Raw genomic sequence first — 25,253 nt, forward strand, 5'->3', positions numbered from 1 at the left:
ATGTGTATTCAGGAAGGCTAAACATTGTGCACCTTGCAGATAGAAGTGAATAGCATTTCCTAATTCCTTCCATGACAGATACTGTCCTTTGAAAATGGACGCCAAACTCCCAGCTGTCAGAATGATTTTTAATCACTGGAGATGTTTGCTCAGGTCCAGAAAGACAACACCAGGATCTGGAGATGGTTAGGTACAGAATGATGTACTCAGTGGACCAACCAGACACGGACATCTTGGGTCAAATACTACAATACTGCTGGTCATTTGCTGTGGTACAAAGGAACAATCAAAGGTTTTAAAGGGGTTCTTCAATAGTCTGTTACTTGCATGTTTAATAAATGTTAAAAACAACTTTTCATATACTGTACGTAAGAAAACGAGTCAAATCTGTGTGAAATTGTGGACGTGACTGTGTTACTTTTTATGGGTGTGAAAACTGTTAAGACTAGAAATATGATGTGATGTTTGTTCAGTAGTGTTTGTGATGAGTTCAATAAACATTTCACAATAAAATGTTTTCTAATGAAATGGTTTAATTCAGGGTGTTTCAGGGTTTCAATATAATTCAAGAAACTTGCTGTGTGAATACATTTCATTTTCATTACAGGAATAAGACTTTCCAAAAGAGGACAGGAGTCAAGGAATCCTAAAACAACTCTAAACCTTTATTTTCTAACAAGAGTGAAAAGAAACAAAAGGCAACATTGAAATGAAAAGTTTATACACAAACTCACGACATCTGCGTGTCTGCAATATCAATAATAATAATAATAATAATAATAATATAATCTGAACCCAGAGAACAAGTAAATTGTGATAAAGTGAGTTACAGTGAAACTTTAATTTAGTTCTGAGAGTGAAAGCGCGAGAGCAAATGAAAGAGCGAGAAAGAGGATCAGACTGTAAAAGACAGAATGGATCAGAATGAGTCCAGATGGGGGTGAAAACTAATCCACAAAATGAGAGCCTGATGGAGGAGAGAAAAAGAGGTCCAGAAGTCTATTTTGGGAAAGTAGCACCAAAAACATGAATGCCTGTTTTTCACACTTCCCAAAATATTCTATGAATTCATTCAAAATGCAAGTCCCCTCAAATACCCTTAACAAACACAAGAGTCAATACAAAAAATACAAGTGTTACCACGGTGCTGTTATCTAAAACCGCCCCGTCACCAATTCGCTGTAGAACTCATGACCCATGAACGGACTAAAGGAAACCAAGGATTCATGTCTACTTCAGTAAGACGGGGAGATCAACTGAACGGCACTGTCCTGCGTTGACAGGCGCCAGTTGGACTTCCGTGTAATACAGCGGAGAACACATAGCATACTGACCACTGACCTCTGAGACAGCTTCCCTATTAAGACGGAGAGCCTCACTCCTGTGCCAATGCCAGCTCACACACTCCAAACACGTTCACTGGGAGGGGGGGTGGCTGGAGAGCACAGGGGAGGAGGGAGGGAGGAGTGGATAGAGATCGGGTAGGGGAAGATGGGCGGAGTGTAGACGATGCGGATCTGTCAGTTAGTGTTTGAAGGGGGAGACGTGTCAGAGAGGGATGAACAGGGGAGACAGGGGGGGGGGGGGGGGGGGGTGTCCTGCATCTTTTCAACATTTTGACACCGTCTCCTGGCCCATAATGATCTGTCCATTCCATCTCTCTTCCAACACTTGAGCCGTTCCTTCCCTCGAGAGCTGCATCCCCAACCATATCACAATATCTGAGGGAGAGAGGGAGAGGTTAGGAGGGCAGCGGTGAGGCGGACATTGGGGGACATGAACAGAGCAGGAGAGGGACAGTTACCTCAGGGGGGGTCTGGACAGGTAGGTGAGGTGAGGGGGTGTGGCTGAGGGGGCGGGTTTTCTTGGACTCTGAGGCGTCCTGGGAACGTGGCCCCCCCTCTCCCCCTGAGTCGCCCCGATGGCTCTTCCTCTTCCTCTTGGAGTCCTTGGCCCGCCCCCCGCGACCTGCCCCCTTCTGCTCCTGGAGCTCAATCTGGCAGGGGAGGAGAGAGAGGGCTCAGGACATGACCACAGAACTGTGCTGTGCTCTGGTGGCTGACGTGTCCTCCTGGTCTCTCACCTGGATGAGTGTGCGCAGCATGGGGCGCGGGGGCGTGGATGCGGCCTGCAGGACGCGGTACAGGGTGTGGGTCTGGTCCAGAGTGACCTCCAGGAGGTCCCCTTCCAGCTGCAGCTCCTCCAGCTGGGCCTTGGTGCTCGGGGACAGCTCCACCACAGGACCCTTTAGGGAGGGGAGGAGGCCCAGCAGGGAGCCCACGTCTGGGGGGAGGAGAGGGGGGGGGGGGAGAGGGGGGGACAGTCAGACACGGGACTGGCTGGCTAGGGGACCAGAGGGATGGAGAGCCCTGCTAGCAGCTTACCTGTAACATGTGTCTTCTTACTGATGCCATTTTCACATCCAGTCTGCAAGTACACACACACACAGGTTATAGGGTTTAGAAACAGGCTGACAGGTGTCACTGACCAACAGCAGACTCAACTGGATGCATGTCAACTAAATTCCTGAGTGACTTTTAGCAAGGGAGGTCAAGTGGTAACATTCGAGTCCTTTACCCGACTGCCGTTCAGCTCCTTGGCACTCTTCTTGGGAGAGTTCCCCTCCTCCGTCAGATCAATCACTCCGTCCTCTCCCTCTCCTCCTTCCGAATCTGAAAGCACAATCACCGAGTTCCCTTTGCCTTTCTCCTCTTCCTTGCCCTGCTGCTGCTGCTGTTGTTGCTGCTGCTCCTGCGGCTCTCCCTGCCGGCTCTCCCTGCGCTCCTCCAGCCTCTGCAGCAGCCCCTGCAGCTCGGGAGTGTCCAGGGCCTTCTTGGCTCGGCCCTGCCAGGTGATGACCCTCTCGGTCAGACACTGCAGGGCCTCGCCCTCGGGCAGGCGCACAGGGAGCCTCTGCAGGGCCACCAGCAGAGCCAGGATGGTCTCGAGGCGCGGGCGCCGCGAGCGCTGGCACCGCGGGCACAAGAAACGAGTGTCCCAGTCCCACCAGCAGAGGGGGTCGGCGGGCAGCCCCGACGAGGGCAGTACGGAGGGGAAGGCGACGCACCCGCCGTGGAAGCAGTCTTTGCACAGGTGGCAGCGGAGCTGGGGGGCGCGGGGCCGCCCGCCGCACACGCACGTGCGGGCGCCGCCCCCGTTCTCCTTCACAGAGTTCTCGGGGCAGAGGGGCGTGTCCAGCTCCATGGCGTCCTTGCCCCAGCAGCCGTTCTCCTTGTCCTCGTGGTGGGGGAGCTCCTCCGGTCCAGCCTTGGCCAGGTTTACCTTCTGGAGCCGCAGCATGCCAGCCTTCTCCTGGTGCTCCCCCTCTTTGAAAGCCATCACCTTCACAGAGGCACAGGCAACACGCATGTTACACACACAGGAAGGACACTCCCCTGTTCCGTTGCCGGGCAAGAGGAGGGTTGGCAGGTTGGAGAGTGGGGCAGGGCTTGAGGCAGGGTACTCACTATGGCTCCAGGGTCTCTCAGGTCCTGAGCAGACAGGCCCAGGGTGTTGACGTCAGACTCCTCCAAGGGCCCAGACTCCTCCCCCCGCTCCTTCCTCTTCTCCACACAGGGACACAACACCTGCAGGGCAGCGGGGGGTTAGACACACACACACACAACAACCCAAGATGCATCACTAAAGGTCAGCCTACTATATTTATTGAAACTCTACTAATCTGACTTGGCCTCTGCAATCATGAAAGTACAGATGGGTTGTGTGTCTGGGATCTCCCCTCCTCCCCGCGCCCCTCCTGACCTCCAGCAGGCTGTGCTGGCTGCTCTTCTTCAGGAAGGTCTTGGTGGCCTTGTCCCTCCAGGAGTGGGCGCTGGCCACCTGCAGCTCCAGCAGCCTCAGCTCCTCCATGCAGACAGGCAGGTCCCTGCCGATGGCCACCAGGCCCTCCAGGTCATCCAGACACGGGTAGTGTTCCCCATTCTGCACACACACACACATGCGAGAGTCAGCAGGAGACAAGCTAACAGGAGGCTTTTACAATTCACAAGGAGATATAAGAGGGCTGTAAGAGCTGGTCAGTGTTCTGTTAGTTATGGAGAGTGGTGTGACGGAGTACCTGGATCTCCTCCAGGTCTGTGACCCAGGCCCGGGCCCGGCTGAGGCAGCCCTGCAGAGACAGGATGTTGGGCAGCTTGACTGGGATCAGCTGGGCCTCGTTCACGATGGCCTCCAGGGTGGAGAGAGGGTGCTTCTGCCTGCACGCCCACCAGAAGACAGAGAGAGTGGGGGTGTAAGAGGTCTACAGCAGACAAGCTGACCCCAGTGCATGACCCGGTTCATGACTGACTGTGTGTGTGTGTGTGTGTGTCAGCCCCACCGTTGCTCCAGGCAGATCTGGGCCTTCTCCTCCCAGCGCTCCGCGATGGTCAGCAGCTCCTGCAGCTCCGCCATGGCCGTCTCCACGGAGACGCTCTGCGTCACGTTGCACCCCGTCTCCATCAGGTTCCTGAGGACGGCCAGGGTGACCTCGCCCCCCAGGGTCCGCCTCACCTCGCCCAGCCAGCGGCCCTGCTCCTGCAGGCCGCGCAGCTGCTCGCACTCCGGGGCCTCGGCCCGCAGGCCAGCCCCCTGCTCCAGCAGGGCCTGCAGCTGCTCCGCGGGAGGGGAGTCCCGGCGCCAGTCCCTGTCACTGACCACGGCCTGAACCTGCTGCTGGAACTCCTCCACCGTCCGCAGGACCGCCTAGCAGGGAGGAGACGGCCGATGAACTGACAATTGGACGCTAACAGTGGAAGAGACGTGTGGCGGCTGCTGTGTGTGGGGTGGGTCAACAGGCCGGGCCGGTGGGTCTCTGCTCACCTGCACCTCCTCCAGCTGGCTCATCACACAGGGCAGGTTCTGCATCCTCTCTACCAGGGCCTTCAGCTCAGCCAGGGTCATCCGCTGCTCACTGAAACACAACCACACAGCGGCCCGTCACTCCCCGTGCGTCTGCGGGGCGGCGCGGCGTTTGCTGCGTGTGCAGAAGGTGGCTGTGACACTTTGGACGGTGCGTGTGTGTGTGTGAGTAACCTGGTTTGAGGGTTGCTGAGGAGGTCCGTGCTGGTCTTTTGGCAGTGTTGAGTGTCAGTGAGAACAGTGTTGAGTCTCTGCAGTAGCTCGTTGTCGGGGAACTTCTTCTCTGCGGCCTCCTGCTTCAGCACCTCCAGGTCCTGGATGCCTGCACGGCAGCAAACAAACCCTCAGTATCCACCATGCTACTTCCTGGGCCCATGCATCGGTGTCTACAGGGCGATCCTCTCCTACCGATCTTGTTCCCCTCTTCCTGCTCCAGGGCCTCCTTCACCCGGTTGGCCCACGAGTCAAAGGACTCGGCTCGAACCTTCAGCCGGTGCAGCATGGACAGCAGCTCGTCCAGAGTGTACCGGTACCTGGGAGGCGGAGAGAGGAGACCGGAGTGTGAGGAGGGGGCCCCAATTAGAGGGAGGAGAGAGTTGGAGAGAGAGACCCTGGTAGGGGGTGAGTACCTGAGGTAGAGTTTGCTAGTGGGGCAGCTACACAGGTCCTGGGTGTGGTAGAGACAGACGAGGCGCTCCGGACAGTTCTGACACGCCAGCGCAGACAGGAAGCACGTGGTTTTACACTTGTCACACTGCCTCTCGTCGTCAGGAAGCAGCTCAAAGGCCTCCCGCTCCGCCTCCGTGATGCCCTGACGCCACACACACACACACACACACACACATCAGCCTTCAGGAAACCACAACCCCGCTGCTGCTCCCCATCCTGCTCCAGCCACAGGCGTAATCTAAATGTTTAACGTAGACCACAGACTAGCAGTCAAAACAAACATCCACATCGCAGCCATTCCCCATGTCCCGTGTGTCGAGCACCTTCTCTAGGAGCCCCTTGCGCAGCTTCCTCTCCTCCTGGACGATGGTGAACATCTCCTTGTGGGTGGCTGCTGCGAGGTTCAGGTCCAGCTTCTCTGGGCAGGCGGCCATCTTGCAGGTGAGCTCCTCGTGGGAGAACACGCAGTACCTCCTGAGGCGTCGGTAGTGCTCGATACAGGAGCGGCCTGCAGGGAGCTGGTACCGAGGGAGACGGGCAGAACAACATGACCCACTTCACAGAGATATCAGGACACGGGGGAGTCGTTCATGAAGACCAAGGAGGAGAAGCTCACCCAGTCTGCGGTGCAGAAGTTGACAGCCTCGGCGAAATTGTATCCCTGGTTGAAGCCGCTGTGGTACGCTCTGGGGAAGGTGATGACAAACTCGCCAGCACACTGGTTGGTACGCACCACCTGCAAAGAGGCATAGAAACAAACAAAGGCGTCCCTCAGTCTACAAGGTCCAATCCCAGGACGAGCTCAGTGAATGCGAGTGTGAGAGAGACTGACCGGGACTCCGTGGCCCATGAGGATGTTGGGGTTCATGATGGTGACCAGCTGGTGGAGGAGGTCAGGCTGGAACTCAAACAGCTCAGGGGTCAGCTTCTTCATCACCTCCTCCAGGCGCTCGGCCGCAAACGAGGGAACCCCGTACCACGTCTTGGGCTCGCCCCTTCACACACACACACACACACACACACACACACACACAGGTTAACCATCACCCACTACATCTAGCAGTCAGGTGAACTATACACCTTCTGCTGCGACTCGTCTAAAACCCAACAAGCTGTCTTCAGATAAACCCCTGCTAAACAGCCCTGGGTGTCTCACCAGTGCAGGTAGTTGATGGAGTAGCTCCAGTGGTCTTCAATGTGCCAGCAGAAGGCTGAGAAGCACATTCCCACATACAGCCAGGGCACCTTCATGCCCGAGATGTCAGCGTTGATGTGGCACAGCACCGACTGCTCCAGCACCGGCATCACATTCAGGTTCCAGCCGCTGCGGGCGTACTCCTGGTCCAACCCAGCATGGCGGCACAGTTTGATGGTTTTATGAAAAATAAACACATTGCATTTGTAAGTAAGAAAGTACTGACATACTGTGCATTCTAGCCAGAACCTGGAGACGGACTAGTGTCTTATTGATGGTGGGGGAGGGGATAGGATGCAGCTGGTACCTCCTCCTCCAGGGTGAGGTCCTTCAAGCCGTTGTTTATTGGGAAGCCGCTGCCAAACTCTTTGGAGTGAATGTCTGCTCCGTACTCCACTGTCACGTCCTCCTCTATACTGCTGACCAGACGCCAGAACTCCCTCTCCACCAGCTCTGTGGGAACCATCTACACACACGCGCTTAGATTACACTGTGGCACAGATGGATTACTATGCTATATATGAGGGTATAGAGCTGGACTCACATGGACGGGCATGTTGAAGTAGTCTGCTTTAAAGGTGTCTGCCATCTCCCCAAAGCTCTGCAGAGTGTACTCCCGCGTGGCCTGCTCAAACCCAAAGGCTTCCGAAGGCCTCTTACACTCCTGAGGAGACAACAGACTGATGTCACGGGCTGTGGTCAGCTAGTCACCAGCCAGGCCCACAGGGTCACACACTGGCAAACTGTCACAAACACTTGTCTCCACAAACGCAGAATGCACGCAGAGGGTTGCATGGGTTTGATGGTGGTCCTCACCTCAGCCACACACTTGGGACAGCGCCAGTTGCCTTTAGGGGGGTCGGTGAGGGGCGGCAGCAGGCAGAAGGTGTGGTAGTTGTCATCACAACCGTCACACAACAGAAGCTTCTCATCCTCGTCACCACGGCCACACATTCGACACACAAACGAGTCCACCTGGGACAGGACAGAGGGGGGATTGTGTGAAGATAGGAGGTCTTTGTTTACGGAGGCCGGCTCTTTATCTAACATGTATCAGGTGAAGGAGACGTAATGTTCATACTACACCGAGCCCCTGATTAAACCAGAGCGATGATTACCCTTCATACAAGACAAACAGAACATTCCCTCACCTTTCAAACATGCGCCTGCTTTCTAGCAAAAGATCTCTTTCCAATGTAGGTCCGCTGTACTCTAGTTCCCACCATGAGACTGCAGAGAGCAGGGGAGGTGTGGTGAAGGATGCAGGAGGCGTCTACTACTTACAAACTGGGGGTTGTTGATGTTGCGTCTGAGCCTCATGGTCATCTTGGTGCAGGGCCCCTCTCCTTCCCCATCCTCGTCCTTCCCATCTCCTCTCTCCTCCTCCGGCTCCTCCTTCACCTCACTTTTCACCGTGACGTCAGAGGGAGGAGCAGGAGGAGGCGCCGTGCTCACGTCCTCCTCCTTGGCGGGGACCTCCCCCGGCTCCTCCTTGACCGGGCCGGTGGTGGCGGCGGCGGCGGAGGCGGGGTCACGGACGGTCACTGTCTGAGGCAGCTCTTCTACGGGAGCAACAGCGTGACCGTCAACATGCTGACTGGATCATAGGCTACGTAGCATTACTGTGGTTAAAACCAGCAGTCTTGTAAGGGACTCTGCATGGCTCAGCCCTTGGTACTCTCCATCAAAATCGACTCACTAAAGTGGTGTGCCGTCATTGAGCTGAAATCAGAGCCTGCACGCCCTGTGGTTCACCCAGCTTTCAGGTGACGGACCTGGCACAGGATAACGGTGGTGAGGTGAATACCTTTTTTCCTGACGCCCTTGTCCCTGGGCACCAGCCCCAGGCCCATCATTTTGGGGCCCGCGCCGTAGATCTGCAGCTTCTTCAGCTCCGGGTTCTTCTCTATGTCCTCCTCTGTGGGGTCCGGCTGAGGAGCAGAGGTCACAGGTCAGCACGGGCTCATCTCTGACACCTTGCTGAGAGAACAAGAGTAGCTAGAGGATGGATACAGGGTGTGGAGGGACAAAGCGCAGCTCTGGACCACTGGAGGCTGTGATGCTAGCTTAGCTCAGAAAGGGGAACTACAGGCTCTCCTTTGCAAAGCTGGGAAACCTGGGGGAGCATCCACGACTGGGATGGAGAAGAATACCATCCAGAGACGTACACACACTTACCAACGGATGACTAGAAGAACAAGGAGCAATATGGGGGGTACACTGTCTTAAATGATCTTCAACAGACTAACTGGTAAATTAATTATTGGGGCATCTTCTGCACTCTGAACTTAAGTTAGTATCAAAACGATTTGCATTACAGAGGAACCACACAAAAACCTTCCCCTTTCCAACCGTGAGAGATGCTTTGAATAGAACACATGCAGTCACACGGTAATGCTGCAACACTGAGCGACTAGGAGCTTCACTAACAGGCATATCAGCACAGCATAGAGGCACACAAGACTGCCTAGCAGTAAAGCAACCCAAGCAGAGTTCACCCAGGGACCGAGAGTGAGTGAGAGAGAGAAAGCACCGTGTGAGTGTGTGTGAGTGAGAAAGAGAAGCAGACTTGGACAGACAGGTGAGCTGGTGCCGTAACACAGATGGACTGAAGCAACACAGTGAGACGACAACACACAAAAACAGCTCCAGTAAGCCAGGTTGCTGTTGAACCATTCTTGTTGTTAGTTGTAGGTAAGAGTAGCTGTCTGCCATCAATGACAAGGTAAGGGGGGGGGGGGGGGTTGTGTCTAAAAGCAGACACAGGTAGACATAGGAGCCAAGAGCAGGCGAGCGAGCACACATGTGCGCTCCAGAGAGAGGCAGTACCGCAGAGATGTGTTGAGAGCCAGTGGTGAGAGGGTGGGGTGCCAGATCCTCTGGACCCTGCATGGGGAGACAATAACAGCAACAATGGACTAAGACATGGGGAGGGGGGAGGGGACCAGGAGATGGGGAGAGGTACACAGAAGAAAAAGAATCTGGAAATATACAGTATGGGGAAGGGATCTCATTTGATACATCAACCTAGATGTGTGACTATTTATAGCTTAGTAGTCAGGGTGCCGCCAAGAGGCTTCTGATACCTACAAAAGGATTCTTGTCAAACATGGTTATACTTATTTTGACAATGCAAGCACTTCTTAGTTCATTACAAAAACTAAGAGAATGCACAGCTAGTTAAAAGAATAAGAGCAAAAATGGAGGAACCAAGTACATGAAGCCTACTTGAACCCTATCATCAGATATGTATGGAGGAAAATGAATCATCTGATGATTTCTCAGTAAAAAAGCTTTCCGGTTATTGGTATCCTTTATATGACATTTATATGATATGTTATATCAACTTGAGTTAGGTTCATGGGAAGCAAATCAAAGATCCTAACACACCACAAACAAATAGACCAATGCTGTATGAGTAGTGGTGTATGGGTGAAGTACATGGTGCTAAAGTAACTACAATGGGCGAGGGAGGTCTATGGTAATGGTCACACAATGAACAATCTTTATGTAGTGAGCATTTATATGAGAGAGAGAGACAGAGAGATGGTGTGTGTATAGTAGGCCTATATGGTTTGTGGCCGAAACATGAAACGAAGTAAACTGTAAGTAAACTTTGTCTGTTTAGAATAATGATTTTAAGTGTTGTCCGTGTGTCTGCTTGACCCATTTTCAAATGAAGATAAGGGAGCCGAAGACAAAGACATGAGGCAGACGGCAGAAGTAGCAGACAGAATGCATTGCAGCAGCATGGCAGCACATGGAGCAAGGCATGCTGGGATGTGCTCTGAGTGCCCCTACGTATTGGATCTCTCCACTTGGCACGAGCTGGAAGGATTGGGTTTATTGCATTTCGGTTAGCTACCAATTTAGAATTAAGACAGTCAGTCAACACCACAAGTACACTTAGAAAAGGGAAGATTGGTTCACTGACTGCAACATGTTCAAAAATGGAAACCAATATAGCAAGAGCAGGTGCTTGTTCTTCAGCTGTTAACAGATGTGTTAGAAAGTTTCGATACCCAGTTTCAGAAGCTAGACTATTAAACATGTCTAGTTCTCCCCTTGAATGAGCTGGGAATGTGATCGTCCCTGTTTTAAAGACAAAAGAGGAAGTGATCTTGGACAGAACAGAATGCATCGAGGGGAAACAGATTCATGTGGGGTTCTCCAGGTCGAGGGTTAAATATGGGTCACTGTTGTCACGGTGCCACTCACGTCTGGCTGGAGGCGATTGGCTCTGCGTCCGTAGCTGCTGGTCTTGGAAGGCTGGACCGACTGGCGCAGGGGGATGGAGTGAGGCTTGTACTCCTTATCCACCTCCTCACTGTCGTACAGCTTTGGCTTACATTGCTGTACGGAGACAAACACAGCGGTAAACCTTCCACAACCATCAAAGCTCAATGGGCATCAGTCATGAACAGCGCCAAACATTGTGTGAAAGTCACCTATGATCTGATAGACCCTTGCAAGCCCCCCCCAAAAAAGATAAGTGGACAGTATAAAGTTACCGTCAGACTGGCACCAGAGTGGGACATTTCAAAGGGGTAGACGATCCTCTCGTAGTGCGAGCGCAGGAGAGAACCGATGTTCTTGCCTGGGGGGTAGCCAAGCTTCTGGGCCACACGGGCCCAGCGGCGCTCCTTACTGACCGTCTCAAAGCCCCCCTCCTCGATCACAATCTGCAACAGACCATACTCCATTTGCTTAGCTCAGTTTCATAAGGGAACAGTTTAGATATCATATGGTGTGTGTATATATATATATATATATAATTTGAGTCCAAGATATAGCTGGCACAGGTCTGCATATGCAGGAGGTTTTGTGCATTTATGTGTCTGCAGCACCTTGGATAGGCTGAAGAGGTCCAGGATACGCCTCTCAATGTTAGGAATCTTCAAAGAGGATCCCTGGATCTCCCAGAACTTGGCGATCCGATCTAAGTAGTTGAGCTTCACTCTGGTTTCAGCCTATGGGTGGACAGAGGGGCACGGTCAGTATGAATTGAAATCTTCTGAACAGACTGAAAGAAGTCCTGAGGTCCTCCTCATATATCAGAAGTAGAAGAGAGACAAACCTCCAATTCGTTGAGCCTCTGTATGCGAGGTGTGAAGCGGAAGTTGTCCACCTCTACAGCAAAAGGGGGCTGCCAGTTCTGTGGGGTGCACAGTCATCTGTCAGCTTTAACTCTACATTAATTCCAACACCATTTACTTCAAAACACAAAAGGCTTAAGAATACTATCAGTTCAAAATGACTCTGGGTTCACTGAAAGGTGTGTGAAAGTAAAGCACTTACAGCAGGTGGGCGAATCTTGCAGATTCCAGACTTTTCAGCTATTGGACGGATCTTGGCAATGTAGCCCAGGGGATCCTGAAACTCCTCCCATGAGGGCTCAAATACTGGGCACTCCGGTGGAGGCACAAAGTCTTCCCCCTCCATCGCCCTGACAACAATAAGGCAAAAAGACCCAAGTGAGTGAGTGCATCACTATTAGTTAAGATATGGAAACAACTATATTGTTCACTCCTGCAGTACTGCAGTCCTGTAGTTACATTTGATTAGTTCACCTCTTTCTCATCAACCGTTTGGACTGGACAGGGATTAAACTCCCCCTTGGGTTTAATTGAGCCACACTTAAACCTTTACAGAGAGGTTCCAAGTTCTTCCAATTGGAAGAAACAATTGTTACTAGTAATTTTTGCTCAATATTACATTACACAACTTAACACTCCAATTTAATTTCGAAATAAATACAATTCCAGACCTTGGTTAACCCCAATTGGGGCAGGAGTTCACGTCACTGGTCCCTTTTCTTACCCCTCCCCCACACTACACAGACAACAATCAAATGAATTTCCTTTCGCTAGCTTGTTATTGGATTTATATCCAAAGGGTATTGGACATCAACCCAAATAAACACGTGCATGGCAAATGTATTGCTGTTTATATTTGGTTTAACCCATTTATGGAGTTTGTTTTGTGAGATCCAACTGATTGCCTAATCGTACCACGGTGGTCCCCTCCTCGATATGTATAAGCCAACAAACGCAGACATTGAGCGTTTCCACTCCTATCTGATTTTCTAATTAACACCTGGGCCTATTGAATCACAGTGGCAGGAAAGCCATTTAAACACCTACACAAACCACAGCAAAATACAAACAAGCAGAATTTTGATATTGGTCTATTTCTTGATTACATCGCAACCACTACTAAAAGATGTTGGCTAAACTACTGCCAAAAGAAGGATATGCCACAGTAAAACGTCCACGACAGCGCACTAAATATTACAAAACAAGCTAGCAAGCATACTGACCAGACGTTACACTGATTAGTTTAGATTGGCTAGCTGGCTTATTTACATTATTAGGGAGACGGCCCCGTATTGGTCATATTACGTTCAGTCAAATAGGGCCAAAGGTAATGAAAAGTTGGTGATAATGTGGTGTATCCAATTCGTGTCTTGCGAGCTCGAGGGGTCTTTTGTTCAGCTCTGGGTCACGATAAGGTGGCTGCAGCTAACGTTACGGCCTCCACTTCATAGCAGCCCATCCCAGCAGCCCCGTCTCTCGGGCAGCAATGCAAACTTTGCAATCAGCTGCATTAGATACCAAAGAACTATCCCATGTCTGTTAACAACTGACGTTTAATGGTAACAGTAGTTATCCATTTGGTTCAATTGACTCCATGCAATCACACTTCCTTCTCCTTGCACTCTGACGCTAGCTAGCGTAGCTACTGTCTTACCTCACTCTGTTGTTGTTTGATAGAGAACTAGCAGGCTTGCTTGGTCCAGTTAAGCTAGTTAGCTAGCTAGCACTAGGGCTAGCTACCGACGAAGTTGGCCGTTTTCAGCTTATTTTACAAGTGTACTCCGTTCCGTTTATTTATGAACTGAAAAACATTCACTTGGTAGACTCATTTGGATGTTAATGAGTGTGCCTGAGCTCATTGGATGTGTCCCCATCGAATGAATATGTGACCAACATCACTATCCCCCGTTCATCCTGTCTAAGCTAAACGCCATCTTAGTTTCATCACAGCCGAAGCACAGCCGAAAGTCTCTAGACGCCCACAAGCTAGCGTAGCTAGAGATAGCACTACTACGCATACTACTAAGAGGAAATAAGGTAGCTAGCTGACTACTAGTCATACATTTTTAAGGGCTAGGGGCATCCGGTTCTCAGCACATTGGGTTAGGATTTAATTTGATCAAGTGTTTATTCCATCGTAACGTGTGTTTCAGAAAGTATGTGCACATGGATTAGGCTATCTGTTAACCTTTCCTCAAAATACCCAAACAAATTTGGACTATTTGCAATTCCGGGTCTTTAGTAAATGATTACGACTCAGAATCAAGGAGTTGTGGCGATCGCCGGCGTATAAAACACGCTTACCCTGAACAGAGTGGTGATGAATCCTTCCACATTGTCGTTTATCAAAAAATAGTCCGTATATTCTATTGATACCGGTTCAACATTTTCCTCACCAATCGTTATAATATGAGGAGGGAGTAACATACATTATTGTGTTATTATACACATTTCAATACAAATAAAGGTCGACATTTTTCACTGCAAGGACACTTTTTAATATATATCAGAAGCAATAAATAGAACATCTCAATCCTCTATTCTTTCAGAACACTTACTACATAAAAATATATTTCAGAAATCATACTTTTTGTAGGATGTGACTTAAATAATATCAATAAATCCTCAAACATACAAACACATGTACGCACAGCATTCTTTCACCTTCACCTCTAAAATATAAAATGATTAAATTGTATTTGCCATCCATTATTAGCCATCTCTCTCTCTCTCTCTCTCTCTCTCTCTCTCTCTCTCTCTCTCTCTCTCTCTCTCTCTCTCTCTCACACACACACATACACACTCTCTCACACACACAAACACACACACACCTTGTAAATCATACACACTCACCAGAAGAACAGAATAAGAATAATTAATCCTGTAGACATTATGTATTTGTATAGTATATACACTCAGGTTTATACAGTACAATCCATTCAATAAGTGCAGATATATTCATGCAAAAGGCTCAAAAAGTGACACTACAGAGGAATAGCAAACACAGAAAATCTTCCTATATCACCAAATCCGTACCCAGCTTTTTTTTTGTTTTGTTTAGTGGATCCGTATTTCTGTTCTCCATTGTTGTTGGACTAACACATTTCAATTCTGAAGCTTTCACTCTTCAACTAAATGTCCAATCTCACTCAGGTCTACTGGCACTGGCCTGGGTCCCCCTTGGGCCCTCGGTGTTCTAGACAGTTGGATAGTATGAGAAAAGAAGAGAGGACCTGAATTGTAGAGAAGCGTAATGTGGTAGTGTTTGTTCTATTTACAAGACTATAGGCATACTGGGGTGTCAGAGAATGAAGGGAGAGATATCTGGGATTTACATGGGGAGTTGGTGAATAAAGAAGGCCATTATTGACTTAAGACACCACATGTGTGCAAAACCACAAAACTGCATTAAAGAAGCGTGCTTGTTTGAAGACATTGACTGTCCCAAAACACGCTGCATGAGTTCATTTCAATATAACTAGATTCTTATGAGAGAGTGAGCATGTCAAGTGCCTTGGGAGTGGCAGTCACCGATGGAATTGGGGTCATTTTACATGACCAGGTCAAAGCCCTTTGCAATGTTGGGAAGCCGGTCTAAATAAAAAGAAATCCTGAAAAGCTATCAATTAAAATAGAAGTTTAGCTGTCTTTTCTGTTCAAATGACATTGGACAATGACCCAATTTTAGAAACAGTGCCATTGCTTTCTCACATAATCACCAGTGTTAAAAAAAAGGAATAAGTAAAAGGTATATAATTCTATCAGAACAAAATAGTAATTAATGTTAAAATTTTCAACAATCAATGATAATAGCTATGATAATAGAGGAAATTAATGGCAATCTTCTTAAAGAACAAAAGCAAACCACACTCCACATATCATAACAGCCTCATGTCATATCAAGGTATGAGGACATTTCTGTATGTGCATATATTCTGTAATCATATACAACCAAATATACAGTATGTTTATATCATTAATCACTGGTCAAAACAATTATTAGACAATATTCATCATACTCATAGCAAGTATATATAACATTTAGGCTATACAACAGCAAAAAGCTTGAAAAACATTCAAATATATTATTTGTTGTGTCATTAATTTCTACACTCTGTAGGGAGTGTGTGTAAATTCTATGAAACCAGATGACTCATGTTGACATGTAAAAGACCATAGAGGCAAAGTCTGTCATAAACCGTGCAAAAATCATAAAAGTATGAGACAAAGAAACATTTCTACAGGTCTACATTAGAAAAGGATACCTTTCAGCGATGAAGACCTGTGAAAACTGACAAATACATTTTGAAGCTAGGTAAATTATTGCAAAGTCAAGGGACACTTTTTGCAACTTTCCTCTATGGCTGTTTACAATGTACAACCCTGCTGGAATGTATTAAATGGTTGAAGTCTTTATACATCCATTTGGATGTAGCTGGTCTCTCAGATGTTTAGTTCTGTTGCAGCACTGCACGATGGTAAGTGTGTAAACAGTCTTGCTCATGTCTCTGTGCAGTCTTTTACCCCAACTAAACTTCAGACAGTGAAACACTGGGCTGCAATCTACATTTACATTTACTATCATCATTCATATGGCTATAGAAATAGTTAATTATGTATGTGTGTGCCTGTGTGGACGCAATCTGTCTTTACTTTTCACGTCTCTAATACTTTTCCTCCTGAAGCCGTTTTCATACACCTGAGAAAATGAAACTCAACCTGCAACACTCTGTAGCATCTTAAAGACGACATGATTGTGCTAACATCTTTGTGTAAATAAAATTCAGATTTGTATGTCTGTCACTGCAGCCACACCAATGGCGCACACCAATCAGCGTCGATCCGACTACTCTCTCTACATGTGCGGGAAGCGGAGGTGGAAGTAACAGAGGCGAAGTAGGCTGCGTTTCTTCTTGTCACTGGGGCTGCTGCTGTTACTGTCCTGCTCCGTCCTAGCCCTGGACCTAACCCTGGCCACCTCCCCCACTCTCCCTTCGGACCTCAGACCTCTGTGTGGCCACATCCTGCTCAGACCACCGTACTGATCCGGTTGATAGGCTTGGATTTGGAACTGCCCCCTGTGCCTGTTGCCCCAGCTCCCGTTACCTGGGGCCCCTGCTGGGGCTGTCCGGGGTGCTGGGGGGGGTGAGGGGAGAGAGGCGTAAGAGGGGTAAGGGGGGAGGAAGGGGGGGGTAAAGGGGAGTGGGGGGGAGGGGGGATGGAAGAGAGAGGAGGGTACTGGGGCAGATACGGGGCGACGGAGGCTGCGTGATGGGCACTCACGGAGCCGGACGTTGACTGGTGGGGCAACGTGCCGAAGATGAAATGTGCCTGATGGGTGGGGTGGGTGACTGGGTGGGGCGTGTGTACGTGTCCGGGGTGGGTGTTGGAGTGTGCGTGGGGGTGCGGGTGGGAGTGTGACAAAGTCAGAGGAGGCTTGGTGCCAGTGGCGATGCCCCCCCTGACAGAGTGTGTGGGCTGTGTGTGGTAGAGGGCGAACTGAGGACTCGGGGAGTGTGGGGAGTGAGGAGAAAGGGGGGGAGGAAAGCCCACCACCATGTTGGCGTAGCGAGCCTGTATGCCATGCTGGGAGAGCTGGGAGAGATGGGCCAGCTGCTGGTGCTGGAAGTGTGGTGGGCCAAGCGGAGGCCGACAGTGTAGAGGCCCTCTCTGTAGTGTATGAGAGGCCATGGGTTGCATGGGAGGGGGGCCAGTTTGGACGTGGTAGCGATGGTGATGGTAGTAAGGGGGCGGGGGCTGCACGCTGCCCGTGTGACAGTACTGTGCATGGAGTGCCTGGATCTTGGAAGGGCCCCCGTCGGACTGGCACAGAGATGAAGGGGAGTGAGGAGGGGGCCCTCCAGTGGTGGGTGGGGGGACAGGGGCGGGGTAGGGTGGCCCCGGTGGGATAAGGGGCCCTGGCGGTTTGGCGCGTTTGCTGCCGAATAGGGACCCCAGGAAAGAACCAGTGTTGCTCCCCCCAGGGCCGCTCCCCACCCCCCCCCTCTCTACACTGCTGGGTACTCCCCCAACTCCCGTCCCAGCAGGGATGTGTTGTTGCCCCGGCCCACCCCCCACCCCTGTTCCGGGGCTCAGGATGGGGCGGTGAGGCCGGTAATCTTCTGTTCCGTAGCAGCTAGGGACCACTCCTGGCACCGTGTAGCACTGGTGAGGCCGCGGGCTGCTAATTATGGAGCCCTGGGAGCAGGAGAAGAGGAAGAACCATCTGTATCTATGACGTCATGTCTGAATAAATCATGGCAGACACACGCATTACCACACAGGACACATCTGTGACTCAAGGAGAAACCAACCAACAGACAGCATTAGTGAGAGCACAGAGGCATGCCAGGGATGCAAAGGTCACTCTCATGCATTACACACACACACACACACTGCATGCTTTGGGTGTGCTAAGGGATTAGGGATGTGTTGGTATGTTAGCGGGACAGGTCTATCCACTCAGACTTACTTCCATGGTACTGTCCAGAGAACCAACACTGTTCCTGCGACCACGTTTCCCTGCACCCGCCCAGGAGGAGTCAAGTTAGGAAAGATAGAAAAGATAGCAATAGAATCCTCAAGAAGAGTGCTAATGAGTGTGTGTTTACGTGTGTGCGTGTGTGTTTGTGTGAAAGAGAGATCAGAGTTGCAGCAGCTGCATTTTAACTGTGCCGGAGGAAACGGAACAAAATGCGCCCAGATGAAGCAAAGAAAACAACATGAGCTCTCTCAGCAGACCCCCCTGTCTGTCTACAGATCTATTAGCATCATAGCACGTCCAGTCCTGTTCAGGTATTTCCTGACCAAACCTGGTGACAGGATATTAGACAGAGTTGTTTCTGTGTTTAGTGTGTAGCCTCACCTGTGTCTGACAGGTCCCTCAGAGAGGAGCTGAGGGCGGAGCGTTTCAGCCCCTCCCCCGCAGAATAGTTGTCATCCAGACTGGGCCTTCCCAGAATGCCATTTACCACATCACTCTTCACACCCACACCTCCTCCAACCCCACCTCCGCTCAGCAAGCTGGGACGCATGACACCTTTCTGCTTCTCCAACTCCGCTAAAGAGAGAGCGAGAAATAGAGAGAGAGAGAGAGAGAGAGAGAAAGAAACAAGAGTCAGTGAGCTTCATGTTTATGCTAAATGTAAATGTAATTTAGTGTCCATAAATAGCTGTAGTTTCTCATCCAGACCAGCAGGGGGTACTCACACTCTACTCTGTACTTCTCCATCTCCTGTACCTCAGCGATGCTCTCTCTCAAGTCACTGACAAAGCGGGTGCGGTCCTGCTGACTGGGTGCCATGAAGACAATAAGGACCTTCCTCTCCCCACCCAGCACTGCCGAGGTCAGACGAATGCCGTGAGGGTAGTCTGAAAGACACAGGAAGAAATAAAAAATTACCTAGAGATATTTCCCAGCTGCCAAACACGATGCACCCACAGTCTCAAAAACTGCCACAGTTGAATTATTCTGCGATCAAGGAGCACATTTTCACTCCAGTAATAGTGAGGAGGAAGCTTAGGTATGCCAAGGGGAGACCGTTTCTCACAGGAGTTCTGGAACATGTGGACCTGCATCTCCACCAGAGGGAAGGACTGTCTGAAGCTGTATGTCACTGAGGTCTTCTTTTTCTGAAAGATCTTGGTCACCTAAGGAGACACATGGGACAGGGAGGGTTTTGACGTGGGAAAAGAAACTGCTGGAGTCATGACAACGTGCTGTAAACACAATTAGGGCCTTGATGCTCAGGTAGAGGTTAAAGTCGAGAACTATTCCCAGGAGTTCTTACCACCAGTAGGTCGTTGAAGAGGAAGACCTCTCTTTGGTGCAACCCTGTTCTCTGGGGTCGGTTAGGGTCGGGTACCTCATACAGCTGACAGCAACACACCAACCTGCGGTGGGGCAGGGAGAGCACCTACACACACAAACATGGACAACTAGTCAAATAACTCTTCACAAGGCCATTTATAACCAACGTCTGGAGTTTATTCTGATCAGGTGACCTGATCAGGTGACATGACCAGGTGAAACCCCGGACCCAAGTTATAACCTAGTAAGCAAACACAAAATGTTATGCCCAACAATAATATTTTTGTTCAGATATCTCACAGGCTTCTTGCCCACAATGACTCTCTCCACAGCCTGCACTTGGGACACATGGTCATCGTTGGTCCGTAGCTCCCACTTCTGAATGCGCTGGTAGATGCCAACTAGCAAGTCCCTGGGGATATCCTGACCATTGTCCACTCCTGGGAAACGCGTCCACACAGGCATTTACACACACACGCACACACACACGCAATGCACGCACACACACAGCTTATGAGCATCAACCACAAGGGGGAGTCATATCAAATAGGATAGGAAACTAGGTGAACGTCCAGTGTGTGTTTTCTGTGTGTGTGTGTGTGTGTGTGGTGTGTGCACAGTATTTCCATGTATTTCCAGTAGTTCCATGTCACCTCTCAGGTTCTTGATGAAGTCCTCTATCTTCATTTTCCTCTCAGCCTTGACGTTAGGGCTGTACATATCAGTGTTGAGGAGGATGATGGCAAATGCCAATATGAAGATGGTGTCTGGGTTCTGGAACTGTCTGACCAGGGTCGGGTTACACACACAGTATCTCTGACTGAAAGACAGAAGGGAATAGGTTAAAACGTTGTTGCCATTTAGATACACAAGTAGGCACTTTCTTTCTTTCTCAGACACACACATACACACCTGAAAGCCTCTATAAGCCTTTCTACTTTCTGGGCCTCTCCTTGAACTCTGATCTGGGCTTGGAACTTTCTCAGTGCATCGTCCAGGTCCATCCCTGAGAAGTCCATCTCATCCACCACACAGCTACAACACAGGAGACAGGAGAGTCAGTTACTGGCAGAATTCAATGTTGTTTATGTAGTGGCTTTGTTTTCCTTCAATTTGACTCTGTATACATTAATTTGGTCTCCCTTACTCCAGTACATCCTTGTTGAACTGTTTCTGCCGGTTTCCCAGGAACTCCCCAATCATCTGTCTGCTCAGGCCTTTCCTCTCCAGGATAAAGCGAGCGATCCCGACAGGGGTGTCCGACACAAAGCCTCTCTCGATCAAGTATTGGATCCCCTTCTCCGGCTTCCTGGGAACAGAAGTCAGATCTCAGGTTACGCACAAACCTTAATCACAACACCCTCCCTACGGCACTGAAAGCCATTACATGTTTGCCTCAAGCATAGCTAACATTTGCATTCCATACGACAAGACTCTTCCAGCCTGCACAGGTCCGTGTTCCCTGTCTTACTTGTTGAAGAGGTTGAGGCCGATGCGGTACTGGCGTCTCTGGACCACGTCGTTGTTGAATGGGGGGGAGTCCCAGCTGTGGCGGCTCTCCCGCTGGTACGTCTGTTTGCCCAGCGGGGGCAGTGGCTCACGCAAGCTGTCCTGGGAGGACGAGCCAGAGCTGCAGTTCACCGTCTCGTTGGAATTGGTGGTGGAGTTGAGCGAGTCGTTGTCTCCATCAGAGCAGCAGGGCTGCTCCAGGCCACCAGAGGGCAGCGCTGTGGAGGAGGAGGAGGACAGGGGGGTGGTGGGCGGCTGCTGGGGGGAGGAGGAGGAGGAGGGCGTGTCTGGGTACTGGTGGTGGTGGATGGAGTGGTGGTGGTGGTGGTGTGCCACGTGATGGGGGATGTGTGTGGGTAGGGGCCGGCCGGGGGCGCGGGTCTGGCCCTGGGCTGCGGGCGTGGAGGAGGCCCGGGGCCCCGTGTTAGGGTTGTGTTTTAGGGTTCCCTGAGGAGAGCCGGCTCCTCCCCCAGGCTCCTGCTCGTAGACCAGCTGTCTGCTGAGGGACCCTCGGTCCGAGCGGTCACTCATGTCCACCGAGCTGTCGCTGGGGGGCTCGATGGTGAGGAGGGGGAGGTGGGCGCCCCTCAGACGATAGTCCCGACACTCTGTGCAAGGGGTGCTCCGGCGGCTGTTGCTGCTGCCCCCTCCCTCGGTGTCCCTGCTGTCCTCGCGGCCTCCCACGCCCCCCCCGGGCCCCCAGTACTCTGTATCCGTGCTGCTGGGGGCGCGGTCCAGGGAGAGGGGCGAAGAGGGCATACAGTCATCCATGTATAGGGTGACGTCACTGTAGGAGGTGGCCGTGCTGTCACCGTGCATGCTCAGGCCCCCGCCCCCCCCCCGGGGCCTGTCTCCCAGGCCTCTTTGAGAGGACGGGTTGCTGCTGCTGCTCCACACACACTCGCCAAAGTCCTCGCTGAGGCCCCCGCCCTCCCTGCTGCCGTCCTGGGAGTCGTCCCTCCCGGGGCGGCAGGTCAGGGCGTCATCTATGGAGTCAGCCAGGGACTTCACCTGGGGGGGAGACCGAGCAGTCAGTCAGAGGCGAGAAAACAAACTGGTCTCTAACATGGACCCTCCCCTACTTCACATTGTCAACTTGGAATGAACACAAGTAATTTTGCAGCATTATAAAAAGCGCCTCCTTATACAGTCAATGGCATTCATCAAGCCGATACGAGACAAGATGGCTGCTTGAAATGCCAACAGACCTGTTTGGAGAAGGAGTCTTCCAGGTGAGTGTAGTCTGGCCGGTCGGTGTCCCTCTCTGGGCTGCACGCGGGGGAGTGGGGCGGCCCAATGCCCACGCTGTGGGCAAAGTGCGTCTGCGTCTGGGCCTGCGGCTGCCGCTCGTCAAACGAGTACTGCAGACGCATGTTGGACAGGATGATGCGTCGCGTCATGCGACTCTCTGAGGCTGAGCTGCGGAGCCGCTCAAAGTTCTTGTTCATGCGGTACTGGCGGAACGCCGTCTGGATGATCCGGGCTGCTCTGCGGCTCACAAAGGACCCACCGTACTTCCTCTCCAACATCTCCACCTGACACACAGGATACAGGAGCTTTACTAATAGCTATAGAGTCCTGTGTAGTTATTTAGCTTAGCCATGCCACACCTCGACTGCCATAACCTGTCGCCACTACTATAGCACGAGAGTCGCTACCTTCTTGTCCTGCAGGTCTGTGGAGAGCTCATAGCTGTCTGAGAGGGCCTTGCACCTCTTGTTCTCCTCCTCCTCCTGTTTGCGCAGGGCCAGGCTGGCAGGCTGGTGGCGTGTCCGCAGGGCCCAGGCCAGGCTTGCTGTGCTAGGGGAAGCCACGCACACGGGGCCCCTCGGGCCCGGAGGACCGGTGCTGCTGTCTGTGTAGCGTTCTGAGCCGCGCAGGAAGGGAGTCTGGTTGTACGGGCTGTGTGTCTCTGGACACTGAGACTGCCCTTCCACACTGGCAGGAGAGAGAGAGATTAAGACCCGTTAGATCACAGAGTTAGATATACTGTCCCTTTTATCTTGAGTTGTACTGTAGATGTGGCAGACATCACTCACATGTAGACATGAGACCGACGCGGCAGAAAACGTCTCTTGCTGGATGACATGAAGGAACACGACTGAACTCAGAAATAACTCAGAGAATAACTCAAAAATGGTCGAGATACTTTCCTTTCCACTTCACATAAACTCATTGACAAAGGTCACACGTGCTATAATATGTAGACTATTGCAGGAACAAGCCTTCCAGTCCAACTGGTGATCATAAAACACCATGTGAGCAGGATGTCCTATGGCCCTGCACACTGCTTGTAACAGAGAGACTGCATCACATGCCATTTCCTGCTTTGGAAGCCAAAGTTCTGAGGGGGCTAAGAGTTCTGCCCTCTCTCTGCTCTCTTCCCTCCTTGTCCTGTATGAGGGCGGTTTATGTAGTACTGCGTACTAGTGTTGGAATGATCTTGTTTAGAATATCCAGTCGGTCTCTTCCCCTCTATCTCCTGTCATTCAGAACTGGTATTAAATCAGTGAGGGATTAGTCACTACCACATACTTGTAACTCCACACCTGACTGGAAAAACCAGGCTGCCACAATAGTTCCATCATATGACAGTCACATGGATGACCCAGACTACAGTTCCAACAATGCATTGTGAAATAACGCCAACATCAACACACACCTCACCCACTGTACTGGGCCAATGCTTCCCAACCACACAAACACAGGTTGTCTCAGAACTGTAAACACCAGCAATGCATGCTCCAACAAAAGATAATCCAATCAAATATTTCACAATTCACTTTTGACTGTCTATTAAGATCTACTGACATCATCCAGGTAATCCAACAAGCTCTCCAGCATCCTCTCTATCCCAAATCCATGTGTGATATGAAGAGGACGAGTCACCCAGCCAGTCAGTAAGAGAGTGAGGGCAGCCTACTCCTCCAGCTCTCCAGCCCAGCCTGACCATGGTCACATGCCCCAGCCCACGTTTCCTCCCTTCCCTAGCCACACCTCCTTTGTCCCTGAAGACCGACTAGGGTTGGAAATGGAAGAGCAGTTTAGGAAAGGAGGAAATCAAAGGCTCAGACAAAGTGTTTAGCTATGTGCAAACTGGAGAAGACAAACAAACAAACTAAGCCTACTAAGCAGGCACCTTATAGAGCAAATGTGTGTGGAGTCGGTCTTTAGGCTGAAAGTTTCAATGTTCAAATGTTTGTCTTCTCCCCTTCCTGCTCCCTGTCCCTTGGCTGCAGGAACTTCCTGTGTTTCAAATGAGATGAAAGAGGAAGGAAAACTCTTGAGGAGAAAAAAACAGACAAACAACATCATCAGAATCTGATGTGGCTGAGGGAGGACTCTAATGTAAGGAGAAGTGGGAGCTTTTTACTCACTAGAGAGCGGTTTTCACTGTACTTCCAATCTGTTAACAGTGAGGTTGTGAGCAGCCCCCCTGTGGGATCACACAGAGGACTGGTGACATAATACAGGACTCAGACTGGGGCTCTACATCTGAAACTCTGACCTCTATTGGGAGGTTCGCCTTACTGCAACTCTGTTTCCTAAAGGCTCCATCTACTTGAAATATAATAATATATGTTTTTTTGAAATATTTGAGTTTTTTTCTATTGACCTGGAATGAAATAATTCAACTGGTTGATTGATTCCTCAACTTCAAGTTACATCTTCTTCGGCGCTGACTAATTCTGTCGACTGTCCTTATGATCAGCTTTCACAGAGTCCACTGTTGACTTCCTCTCCTTCCTCTTACTCACAGTTTCCCCTGTGGTTCATCTCTCCCTCCTCCTTCTCTGATCCTTTCTTTCTCTGCCCCCACATCCTCACAAATGGAGAAACTAGGGGGGTTGCCTGGTGACGGTTGCTGTGAGACCTCTGTGGGCGGTGAGGCAGTTGATGGGATGAGGAGCGTTGTTTCCATGGCGATAGATTGACTGTTAACACCGTTTAGGTGGGTGTAGATGTGTTGTGGGTTGTGGCAGTGATGGCTTTATTTCACTCCCACAATACAAACGTGTGTTTGTACGCACAAAACATACACCAACCTACACCTTGAAGCCGATTATTCTGCACTTTCATAACTGCTTTGAACATGCCTGTGTTTTATTAGAAT

The 25,253-nt window shown here is 50.6% G+C and overlaps 2 protein-coding genes across 3 annotated transcripts; both read right to left on the minus strand.

Moving 5' to 3' along the window:
* Nucleotides 1–644: 644 nt before the first annotated feature.
* Nucleotides 645–13,797, minus strand: kdm5c (lysine demethylase 5C). 2 transcript variants are annotated; one of them, XM_084679176.1, is made up of 29 exons: nucleotides 13,475–13,797; nucleotides 12,023–12,170; nucleotides 11,802–11,879; nucleotides 11,572–11,694; nucleotides 11,236–11,406; nucleotides 10,943–11,077; nucleotides 9,554–9,610; nucleotides 8,532–8,655; nucleotides 8,009–8,286; nucleotides 7,541–7,699; nucleotides 7,269–7,388; nucleotides 7,032–7,190; nucleotides 6,686–6,867; nucleotides 6,362–6,524; nucleotides 6,146–6,265; nucleotides 5,853–6,047; nucleotides 5,490–5,671; nucleotides 5,269–5,393; nucleotides 5,035–5,182; nucleotides 4,822–4,912; nucleotides 4,340–4,704; nucleotides 4,079–4,217; nucleotides 3,763–3,942; nucleotides 3,468–3,587; nucleotides 2,578–3,342; nucleotides 2,385–2,427; nucleotides 2,084–2,283; nucleotides 1,805–1,996; nucleotides 645–1,721 (listed from the first exon to the last, which is right to left on the minus strand). In XM_084679176.1, exons 2-29 carry the CDS (start codon nucleotides 12,164–12,166, stop codon nucleotides 1,713–1,715), a joined length of 4,767 nt encoding a protein of 1,588 aa, XP_084535302.1. In that variant the 5' UTR covers nucleotides 12,167–12,170; nucleotides 13,475–13,797; the 3' UTR covers nucleotides 645–1,712. The 2 variants fall into 2 exon arrangements, with proteins under 2 accessions (XP_084535302.1, XP_084535303.1); XM_084679177.1 differs by lacking the exon at nucleotides 9,554–9,610 and having other exon boundaries at nucleotides 13,475–13,796.
* Nucleotides 13,798–14,539: 742 nt separating this feature from the next.
* Nucleotides 14,540–23,918, minus strand: iqsec2b (IQ motif and Sec7 domain ArfGEF 2b). Its single transcript, XM_084679178.1, has 14 exons — nucleotides 23,179–23,918; nucleotides 22,798–23,077; nucleotides 22,348–22,674; nucleotides 21,102–22,150; nucleotides 20,778–20,939; nucleotides 20,543–20,665; nucleotides 20,284–20,450; nucleotides 19,931–20,070; nucleotides 19,611–19,736; nucleotides 19,371–19,470; nucleotides 19,030–19,191; nucleotides 18,686–18,880; nucleotides 18,293–18,342; nucleotides 14,540–18,018 (listed from the first exon to the last, which is right to left on the minus strand). Exons 1-14 carry the CDS (start codon nucleotides 23,226–23,228, stop codon nucleotides 16,849–16,851), a joined length of 4,101 nt encoding a protein of 1,366 aa, XP_084535304.1. The 5' UTR covers nucleotides 23,229–23,918; the 3' UTR covers nucleotides 14,540–16,848.
* Between the last annotated feature and the right edge of the window lie 1,335 nt (nucleotides 23,919–25,253).

Source organism: Hypomesus nipponensis, chromosome 18, assembly GCF_054491055.1.
Source record: "Hypomesus nipponensis isolate SF chromosome 18, ASM5449105v1, whole genome shotgun sequence".
In the NCBI taxonomy this organism is placed as follows: Eukaryota; Metazoa; Chordata; class Actinopteri; order Osmeriformes; family Osmeridae; genus Hypomesus; species Hypomesus nipponensis.